This window comes from Prunus persica, chromosome G6 (assembly GCF_000346465.2).
Source record: "Prunus persica cultivar Lovell chromosome G6, Prunus_persica_NCBIv2, whole genome shotgun sequence".
Lineage (NCBI taxonomy): Eukaryota > Viridiplantae > Streptophyta > Magnoliopsida > Rosales > Rosaceae > Prunus > Prunus persica.
In genome coordinates, this window is record NC_034014.1 from 21,667,677 (window position 1) to 21,678,751 (window position 11,075).

The 11,075-nt window shown below is 36.9% G+C and overlaps 2 protein-coding genes across 2 annotated transcripts; both read right to left on the reverse strand.

The window, feature by feature from the left end:
• Positions 2,557-6,182, reverse strand: LOC18772394 (probable mannitol dehydrogenase). Its single transcript, XM_007207594.2, has 5 exons — positions 5,934-6,182; positions 5,615-5,728; positions 3,417-3,930; positions 3,152-3,305; positions 2,557-2,960 (listed from the first exon to the last, which is right to left on the reverse strand). Exons 1-5 carry the CDS (start codon positions 6,032-6,034, stop codon positions 2,752-2,754), a joined length of 1,092 nt encoding a protein of 363 aa, XP_007207656.1. The 5' UTR covers positions 6,035-6,182; the 3' UTR covers positions 2,557-2,751.
• LOC18774545 (8-hydroxygeraniol dehydrogenase) lies at positions 8,004-10,914 on the reverse strand. Its single transcript, XM_007205347.2, has 5 exons — positions 10,764-10,914; positions 10,540-10,653; positions 8,886-9,399; positions 8,562-8,715; positions 8,004-8,480 (listed from the first exon to the last, which is right to left on the reverse strand). The coding sequence occupies exons 1-5, from the start codon at positions 10,859-10,861 to the stop codon at positions 8,272-8,274; spliced, it is 1,089 nt and encodes a 362-aa protein (XP_007205409.1). The 5' UTR covers positions 10,862-10,914; the 3' UTR covers positions 8,004-8,271.

Here is an 11,075-nt window from a genome sequence, read left to right on the forward strand (position 1 = left end):
TTTTTATAGCTACACTCCTTGACCCTATATGAATACAATGACTGAATTTGATCTTCAATTTAAAATATTTACACTAGTGGATACCACAAAATCTTATGTTATGCTTACGAAAGTATAAATAAACTCCTAATTGTTAGTGAATATATTGTTAGTGAACAAAAAAAAAACTAGTTTCAACGATCCAACCGTCAAACTTGTTTGTTTATACTTCGAGATCATATACGCCAAAAATCGGAAAAAATAAACATTCAGAGATCAAGTAAGGGGACAAAACTTTTCGATGGTTGTAATGAAAAATCACGATTTAATGGTTATTTTAACTCCGATTTTGATGATTTTTTACTGCTACACTCCTTGACCCGATATGAATACAATGAACTAATTCGATCGTCAATTTAAAATATATATTTTCTAACAAAAACCCAATCCGAACAACAATAATATATTTTTCTAATAAAAATCCGATCCGATCTAAAATAATAAGTTTAAAGCTACTTAATAAATATATATACCGTTTAATTTCTTAAGTGTTATGCATACAAAATAAAAAACAAAAATAAATTGGTTTAGGTGACAAAATGTTTGGATTACGTCATGCAAAGATTCTAAAAAATAATTTTTTTATTCTATTTATTTTTGTAAGGACTTTGCGCGACGAAGTTTACTTTTCGTCGCGCAAAGTCACTTTGAGCGACGAATTATTTTTCGTCGCGCAAAATTGGTCGCGCAAGACTTTGAGCGACGATGTATTGTCGTCGCGCAAAAGTTTGTCGCGCGAAGTGACTTTGCGCGACGAATTATTTTTCGTCGCGCAAAATTTGGTCGCGCAAGACTTTGAGCGACGAAGTTTCAAGTTTCGTCGCGCAAAGTAACTTTGAGCGACGAATAATTTTTCGTCGCGCAAAATTTGGTCGCGCAAAGGGTTTTTTTTACTAGTGAGAGTACGTAGGTGGAGTTGCACTGAGGTATAAGCTGCCACTTAAAGGGAGTCCAGGTGATTTGAGGTTGTATGGGTGCCTGTGTAATGATTTCCTTTTTAAACATATTGGATAGTCTAGTCAGATTATTGATGACTCCTAGTGTTTCTAGGGGTGAGTTTCTAGGTTTCCGTGTTTTTTGTGTTGATGCTTTGTGAATGCTTGGTTTCTGAATCTGCTCATTACAAAGTTGCTATAATACATTTTTATATCATCTTGTTTTATTTGTCTTTGAGTGTTTGGATTAGGTAGTACATACTTAAGTCACCTTAGTTGTTGCTAGCATTGGGGAGTCTTAATTTGAGGGATCTTTCTTAGTGCCTAGGTTGTGACCTAGTTTTCTTAAGCTCGCAGGTGAATTGATTTCTTGTTGTCAGATCTGGTTGTTAGATTTGCATATTTTCTTTGTATATGACTAGTTGAGTTGACTAATCATACTGTAGTATGTTTATGACCATCCCTGAAACAGGAGAAGCAGGAAGCAGACAACAACTACAAACCATGGCCAAAATAAAACAACAAACTTCCAAACCAACACAACAAACAAGTACCCCAAATCCACTGGAACAAAGCCTTAGAATTGGTCAAACATAAAACCATGAAATCCCCAATAACGAACTCCATTACGACGCACTTCGCATCCATTGAACCCAAACTCGCATCCAAGGGAACAACATCCACACACCAGACGAAACCGAAGGCCGAAGCTAGCCCATAGCCATCAGAACCAACAAGAACCAATTCATGGAAGGTGGTGGTGTAAGCACCCGAGTTGAAACTCTACCAATCTTCCGATTAAGACACAAACACGCGTGTTGAGGATGAATAGCTGCAAGCTTGGATTGAGGTTGCAACGAGTGAGGAAGGAGAGGAGTAGAGCAAGTGATATGGGTGAGAGTGGTGGGGATCTGGGGGATGAGGACCATGGGGGGAAAGAGGATGAAAAACCAATATAAGGGTTGGCGATTTCTCTGAAATCCAAACTAAAAGGGGTTGGAGAGGAAGGAGAAAACAGAAACAACATAAAAGAAAGGGCATAAAGCCCTGGACTATTGAGACAGAGCTTAGAGAAACACCTATTATGGGTGGGAAATTGCAACCGACTCTCAAAACTGGGGGAGATAAGTGTTCCTGAAACTAACAAAGACTATTCTATTCATACCAGATTTATATTTCATTCTTTTCCTGCCCCTTTATTTTTCTCCCATTTTATCATCTCTAATTAGTTTCTTTAAAATCCTAGCTCCAGCATGCCCTCTTATCTCTTTCACTCTCCATTTTATGACACGCTTTTGACATGCAAATGTATACGAGATATAATAGTATCTAAAAGGGGTTGGAGAGCAGCCTTCATCCTCTGACTGCTGGTGCGATGGACTTGACCTAAAGACTCCATCGCACCCATATCACAAACGAAAGCACCTCAAATAGTGGATGCCTACATATCCAGGATTTGGTGCTCGTTCTCCGTCCAGAGATGATCAGAACCGGGTTAGCTTATCTTGATTGGCTATATTGGTGCTGCTGAATTTCGGCACATGTACGCTTGGGAAAAAAGAAAGATATATATATATATATATATTCTACAATGATTTAGCGTTTAATATTTTATTCGAGATATATTTTTTACAAGGAAATCGATAGTTGACAATGTGTCAGATCAAATACTGACAAAATAAAGAAGGTAATATTCCATAAAGGAATTTAGCCCAACTAATTATTCGCATTAATTCAGTAATATACCATTCCGTTTTTTAGTCTCCTTACGAAGTCTTCAAGGCTTGGTAGCAGCCAAAGTGTTTCCAATGTCAATCACAAATCGGTATCTAACGTCGTTTTTCGCAAGGCGTTCCAATGCTGTATTCAAATAATCCATTGAGATAAGCTCAATTTCTGCAGTTATGTTGTGTTTTGCTGCGAAATCAATCATCTCCTGAGTTTCCTTAATCCCTCCAATTCCACTACCCGCCACTATCTTCCTTCCTGCACTCACATGTTTGTAATAGTTTTAATAAGAAATTAATAAGAAAAATTATCTTTACAGATTATGTGGAAACATCATGTGCTTATATTGATCATTTTAATTTTTGTCGAAACATGCCGCCCACATTTACAGTTTAACAAGAAAACATTATCCTACACGTCAAATTACATATCTGAGGTTTTATGCTTACCCGTGATTAATGGAAACACAGGCAGCTCTAGTGGCTTTTCCGGTGCACCCACCAGAATAAGCTTCCCATGTGACTTCAAAAGGCCAATCAGGGGAACAATGGGATGCACAGCAGAAACTGTGTCAATGATGCCATCAAATGTGCCCATGGCAGCCTGCAATTGAAACCCAAAATATATTTGTACCGAACAATTACAACTAATTAAAGATCCTAAACAATACCAAAACATATATATTACAAATGGGCTAGAAAAATAATTGTTAACCTGCAATTGATCCTGGTCACGGATAACTAAAAACTCATCAGCACCCAAATGGTTCAAAGCTTCATCTTTCTTGCTAGGGGAGGTACTAATCACAGTCACCTTTGCCCCGAGGGCCTTGGCAAATTTCACTCCAACATGACCAAGCCCGCCAAGGCCTACAATGCCAACATGCTTCCCAGGTTCTCCTAACCCAAAATATTTCAAGGGGCTATAGACTGTGATCCCAGCACAAAGCAGAGGAGCCCCAGCATCCAGTGGCATGTTCTCAGGGAAACGTACAATGTAACGCTCACTGGCAACCATTGTGTCTGAGTAGCCTCCATAAGTTATTGTTCCGTCGTGGTAAATGGCGCCGTAGGTAAGTATCATTTTGGGGCAGTAATTTTCAAGGTGGTTGTTGCAGCTCTCGCATGAATCACAAGCACCAACCATCACACCTACGCCCACTTTTTCTCCCACTTTTACTTTCTTCACCTTGCTTCCCACTTCTGTCACTTCACCCACAATCTCGTGCCTGCATGCAGTCATCCGAGTCAAATGACTTTTTTTTTTATAGCGTTTTTTTACTTATTCTGGAGATCACAAGAGTTTAGATGTTTTTAATCCATGCTGTCGTAGATGCTAATCTTATCAAATATATACGTTTTTTGAGTTCTTAGTAAAATAGCCCAAAACTAATTTGTTCTTTAAGGAAAATGTTAGGGAGACCAACTTGTGTACCATCTCTCTAATAGAGATGGGGCCTATTATGTTGGTGGACTACCTCTATTAAAGAGATGGTATACAAGTCGGTCGGTCTCTAAGACCATCTCCAACCATTTGTGTGAAAACCTAAATTTTCAGTTGTGAGTCCAAAATTCTTCTCCAACCCATGTATTTTGAGAGGTGGAATTTAAGAAAGATGAAATTTGGGATGGAATTCCAGTCCAAGTTTTGCCTAGACTGGTAATTTGTGTGGAGCCCAAAGCTCTGTTTTGTAGCCCATGTGAAGAGGAAAAAGAGGTGGGCCCCGCGTTAAAGCAAAGCTATGGCCAGCAGCCCTTTTGAGCGACACAAGGAAGCTTCAAGAGAGAGAGACGTTGGAATCCAACGACTGAATTTCAAAAGCTATGTGGGTTTTTTTTTTTTTTTTTTATAATTGCAAAAGCTACTTGTTTTTATTTTTAAGTGAAATTCTATTATGCTTTGGAATTTTAATTTTTTTAGGTTAAAATGTTCACAAATTTACATCACGAATGTTGAAAGAAAAATAATGTCAAGAAAAATTAACAACAAAAAAATTATGGGTTAATCATTCTTAAACAATTTAATTAAGTTGTGAACTCAAATTATGAGTCTGCAATGTTGGAGGAAAAAAATTTTGAATCCTGAAAATACATGAATAGTTGTATTTTGAAAGGTGGAAATTTAAGTTTAACCTCAACATAATTGGAGATGGTCTAAAGATGGTCATCCTAACATGATCCATTCTCTAAAATAGATAGTTTTTTTTTTCTTTCCATTTTTGCCTTCATACCCGTAATATTAAAACCATGAATTCCTCATCCCCACACCTCGCCCCGTTATAAAAATAGCAAGAAGAAAATAATTTTTGAAGGAGGAAAAACAAAAATTAGAAACTATGTTATACTCGAGCAGCATGCAATACAAAATTTTTGTTTTAGACTTACATTTTTTTATGAATTATTTAATTCAATATATTTCATATGTGGAATATAAAATTTGGTGGAAGTCCTAGGACACAACTAGAAATCACTTAATAATATATTCATATGAAATATAAGTAATAATATATACATATATGTATAAATCCTAAACAGGTCAGTTTGAGTTGGAGATTAGAATACCATCCACGTCCCTTCTCTCTCGTCATACCTGAAAATTTCCCCATACTCGATTTTTATCCTTTGTAGGAGACCCCTTCTTTTTTATTATTCTGAAATTTCATATCTTTGTAAAACGCAACCCACTTTGAAGGAAAAGGAGAAGGGGGAAACACCGTAAAATAAAGATAAGGTGATGAAGAACATTCGTGCCAATGAGTTTGAACTCAAGTGGAATTCGAAGGATATTTTAAGTTCTAGGTTCAATTGTAAACAGTGGTGGAGCGTCGCATAAATTTTATTTAAAAAAACTGTGTAAACCAAATAACAAAAAAAAGTGAAGAGAAGATAATCAAAGTTTGATATTATACTTACCCAGGAACTATAGGGTATATAGAGAAGCCCCAATCATTCTTGATGCTGTGAAGGTCAGAGTGGCATATGCCACAGAACAACACCTTAAACCGCACGTCCTCATCACCTGTTGCCCTGCATATATATATATCATTTCAATACTGTTAATGAAGATTGAAAAGGGCTTTGATTTATAGATTAGTAGTCTTAAGTTCGACTCCCATAGAACCGTGATAGTGTGTGTAAAACCCCATTCTTTATACTTTAGACTCTCACTTGTACTAAAAGGAATCTGAAAAATAAAGCCCCTTTGTTTCTGGATTTGAAAACAAGTTATCACCTTCTGGAGAAGTTAAAGGGAGAGAGATGCCCCGATGTGCTGTCTCTGGCAGCCCAGCCAAATGCTTTAACAGGATGTTCTTGTTCTGGTGCCTTTGCCATTTTTGGCGCACAGAGAAACTAATGAGGAGAGTTACTTGACTATAAGGTGGAGACTTGGTTTGCTTAATAATTATCACTAAAAGCTTTGGTACGTATAAATAGTGAGAAAGAGGGGCTGTCCACTTGTCTGGGTGGCCTGTTTAACAAGCACAACGTAAGAGCTGGAAAATTCAAATATATACGGTAGTTGCATGTCATACCAACTTGATGCATGTGCTTCTCCACCAATTGCTTATGTGACCTATAAGTACTTCTAAATTTTTTTTGTCAAGCACTGTCAAAAGTGCTTTTGATTGTCATAAAGCCTTCCAGAAGCACTCTCAAACAAGTCCATATTATTTTAAATAACGACATTTTACTCTTATACTAGTGTTGGAACCCTCTCCCCTACTACCACTCATATAAAAATATACAAAAAATAGTGACATTCTACCTGCCCTTGTGGTACCAAGTCCGGTTGGTCCGGGGTTCAACGAAGGTTGGTACTTCATTATTCTCTACAAGACCCAAAATGACAAAGTGTCTATTCATATTTATTTTGACTATACCATCCATTCCGATTTTTTTTTTTTTTTTTTAATAAAAGAAGACTAGCGATTATAATAAAACATTAGACGTGTCACGACCTGGCTGAAATAATTCAATAATATATCGTGTAACGTTCCTAAATATACAACTATATATTGAACAATATAAGTTGCAATAATACTTTCTTAAATAATAGTTTTGGGTGTCTGACAAAAAAAAAAAAAAAAAAGTAGTTTTTGAGTGCATATGTCGTACAGTTGTTTGATTTTTTTATTTTATTTTATTTTAAACTGGTTGGTGGGTGTAGTTAAAAAGGACCTTTCGGTGGAGGATTTTTTTACGCTAGGAGCAATTCCAACAGCAAGGTTGGGGTGCGGGCTGGGGGTGTTTAGGGCCAAAAAAGTGATTTCAGCAACACAGGCTTGTTCAGACAGCAGGTGGACCTCAACAGACTGGGTTGGCTCTCAGGGAATGCTGGCCTGACTTGGAGTCTGTGTTTTGGATGATGTCAGCGTGCTATAGTGCTACCCATAGTCAGCAGCCACATGGCATTGTCTAGGCTCTCAGATTGGATTTTTTCCTCCAATCCAACGGCAGTAAATTTTTGTGCAATAAAATAATAATAAAAATTAGAAACTGTTTTTTAAAAAATACCCAAAAAATAATGAATTTTTTTTTCTATAAATACCAACCAATACTCTTCACTTTTAACACCAAATCCTCATACATTTTGGTCTCTTTCAACTATTATTCACTTTCTATTTATTTATTTTTTCACTTTCAAGTTTTATTTTTCCGAAATCTTATTCGAAATTTTTTTCCGATTATGAGATATGAATTTTATAATAAAGATTGATATGTGGGAACCCAAAAATCTAATCCATAAATATTATCCAAATTAATTGTTTAGGTAAAAAAAATATGTGGAAAAAACAAAAAAATGAATAGTATTTGCTATGGCAAAGGGCAATTGCGGGAAACACACAAAGCCACTATTCACGTGAACAGTAGCTGCCTTGTAATGGCAAGGGGCAAACTGCTGGAAGTGCTCTAAGTGAAGGTTGTTGGCTTATGAACTTAATTATGATGTTATCCCTAGCCAACGTGACTGTTTTTACATTCAATACATTTTGGTCACTCAACTCCAAAAATAGTTACAGAGGTCACTCAATTAAATGTTGTGTTGCACAATTAGTCTCTACTGTGAGAGAGACTTGACGATAGAGACTAATGGTACAACACAACACCTAACTGAATGACCTCTGTAACTATTTTTTGGAGTTGAGTGACCAAAATGTAACTTCGAGTATAGTTGAGGGACCATTACTACAAATAACCCTTATTTATTTATATTTTGTTATTTCGTTTTTATAAATATTTGGAATGAATTTCCAAGTTTATCCGTGGATTCAACGGAAAATTAGACAAACTGGACGAAAGAGAGTAGTAATGCAACACCATACATAATTGGGAGATTTCTGCAGCTATTTTTGGAGTTGAGTAACCAAAATGTAACTACGGATATAACTTAGGACCATTGCTACAACAAAAAAAAAACAAAAACAAAAAAAAAAAAAAACTCTTCAATTAATGTTTTGGCACTTGAGTTCTGATTTGAGATATCAAATTAAACACCGACGAAACAAACCCAGCAATGCATAACTCCAAGCACTTGGATGATGAATTTTCATTCTTCTCCTGCCTAGTCTTCAAGACTTGGTAGCAGCCAAGGTGTTCCCAACATCAATTACAAATCGGTATCTAACATCGTTCTTAGCAAGACGCTCCATTGCTGTATTCACATACTCCATTGAAATTACCTCAATCTCTGCCGTTATGTTGTGTTTTGCGGCGAAATCAATCATCTCCTGTGTCTCCTTCATGCCTCCAATTCCACTACCCGCCAACACCTTCCTTCCTATATTCACATTTTGATTTTAGGTTCTAGAGTGTCTAGATCAGAATAATTGACAAGATACATACATACATATATGCTTACCCACGATTAAAGGAAACACAGGGAGCTCAAGTGGCTTTTCTGGTGCACCTAGTAGAATAAGCTTCCCATGAGACTTCAAAAGACCAATCAATGGCACAATGGGATGCACAGCAGAGACTGTGTCAATGATGCCATCCAATGTGCCCATGGCAGCCTGCAATTGAAAACCCCAATATATAGGATTAGGCATATAAATTTATGCATATACTATATTCCTAAATCCTCTGATTAAATACATTAATGAAAATTAATCCGATCTCTCAAACTTAAAGGCAGGAAGAACAACAAAGGGAAACACATCATAAACTGGCTAGAAAATTTAACCTGCATTTGGTCCTGGTCGTTGCTAACCAAGAATGAATGAGCACCAAGTTGATTCAAAGCTTCATCTTTCTTGCTAGGGGAAGTACTAATCACAGTCACTTTTGCCCCAAGTGCCTTTGCAAATTTGACACCCACATGACCAAGCCCACCAAGCCCTACAATGCCAACATGCTTACCTGGCTCTGCCAAGCCAAAATATTTCAAGGGACTATAAACTGTGATCCCAGCACAAAGTAGAGGAGCACCAGCATCCAGTGGCATATTCTCAGGGAAACGCACGATGTAGTGCTCGTTGGCGACCATCGAATCCGAGTAGCCTCCATATGTGAGTGTTCCATCTGTGTAAACGGAATTGTAGGTGAGTAACATTTTGGGGCAGTAGTTTTCAAGGTCGTTGTTGCAGTTGTCGCAGGCATGGCAAGCACCAACCATACAACCCACACCAACTTTATCTCCCACTTTCACTTTCTTCACTTTGCTTCCCACTTCTGTCACTTCCCCAACAATCTCGTGCCTGCAAATTAGGCAATTTAAATTCCAAGGGGGTATGGTAATACTCGTACTGCGTTGAAAAAACGAAACTACAAATGGATCTCACTGCAAAATAAAGAGTAATTATGGTGGGAGACTATATGAATTTTTTCTTCATGTACTACATATATCTCTACAAAAGTAGGAATTGCTAATTCTGATCACCTCTACTTTTCTTACTTTTACATCCTCTTTATACCTCCGGGGGGTGTAAATGTGTTTTTTGCTCTAATGGGAACCGATGTAAATCTAAATATGTAAAACTTTTCTCCATTTTTCCTCTACTTTTCTTAGCTGGGTCCCACTTGCAAGAGATGTCAAAAAAGATGTTCAATTGCATTTAAATTTACATTTCATGGTGGTGATGTAATTATACATTCATTTACACCCCCTATTACGAGTGATTCCAATCACAACGAATGTATATTTAACATGCACTCCATTATACACCCCCACTGGATGCTCTAAAAACTTGGGATAGCAACGGGTTGTACCTAAACGACATCAATATATAAGTCCAAAAATAAGCATGACATCACACTATTGCCAAGAAAAAGGTATCAAAAAATTAATAGTTAAAGTTCACACTCTCAATCTTGTCGTTTCCACTAAGCCAAATATTGGCACTGGTTGAGATGTGTGTATTCGTGTTCAGCATCTCCAGGGATGAGGCGAAAGGGTAGTCAAACCTTGTCAAATCAGCAGTTATATGCTCAAAGGAAATAGACAATTAGATAGGTAAAATATATACACTTTTTCCAACAAGGTAATGCCTGCTTATTTCAAAATGAATAGGTATATTGAATTCTTCTTGCTTTTTAGGATAAAATATCATCGTCACTCTCTCACCTATACTTTCTATCAATAATAACAAAAAGAATAACTTCATGAACAGTACTGCGTGGGTGAAAAAATTATTCTTCGTCGCAGATGAATCACGGTTTGATATAATATGTAAAAATAGTTTATTAAAATTACAAAAAGAAAAGGTTTTGCACACATATGTAACTGTAATTTATATATATACAAGAATGAATTACTTTTTACATGTTTATTAACAGAGAAGAAAATAAAAGAAAATACAAAAGAGGATAATAAAAAGTAGTTTGATGGTTATACGTACCCCGGAACCATAGGGTACACAGAGAAGCCCCATTCATTCTTGATGCTGTGAAGATCGGAGTGGCAAATCCCACAATACAACACCTTAAACCTCACATCCTCATCACCTGTTGCTCTGTGTGTATATATATCGACAGAAATTATGGAACTAATTAATGTGGAAAAACAAATTGGGGAAAAACTATATAAATTAAAAATCTGAAAATAAATTGGATGAATATTTACCTTCTGGAGAAGTGAAAGGGAGAGAGATGCCCAGATGTGTCTCTGGCAGCCCAGCCAAAGGCCTTCACAGGATGCTCTTCTTCGGGGGACTTTGCCATTTTTGACGCACTGAGAAGCCGAAGTGTGTCGAGTCTCTCTAGACAAAGTATGTTGAGTGATCGTGAAAAGCTTGAAGTTTGGATATAAATAGACTGAAAGTGGGTGGTAGGGCCCGCAGGCATAATGTTTCCATTCCACTTCTTTTTGTTTTGGGTCATGCTAGGGAGACCAACTTTAGATACCAACTTGTGTACCAACTCCTCTAATAGAGGT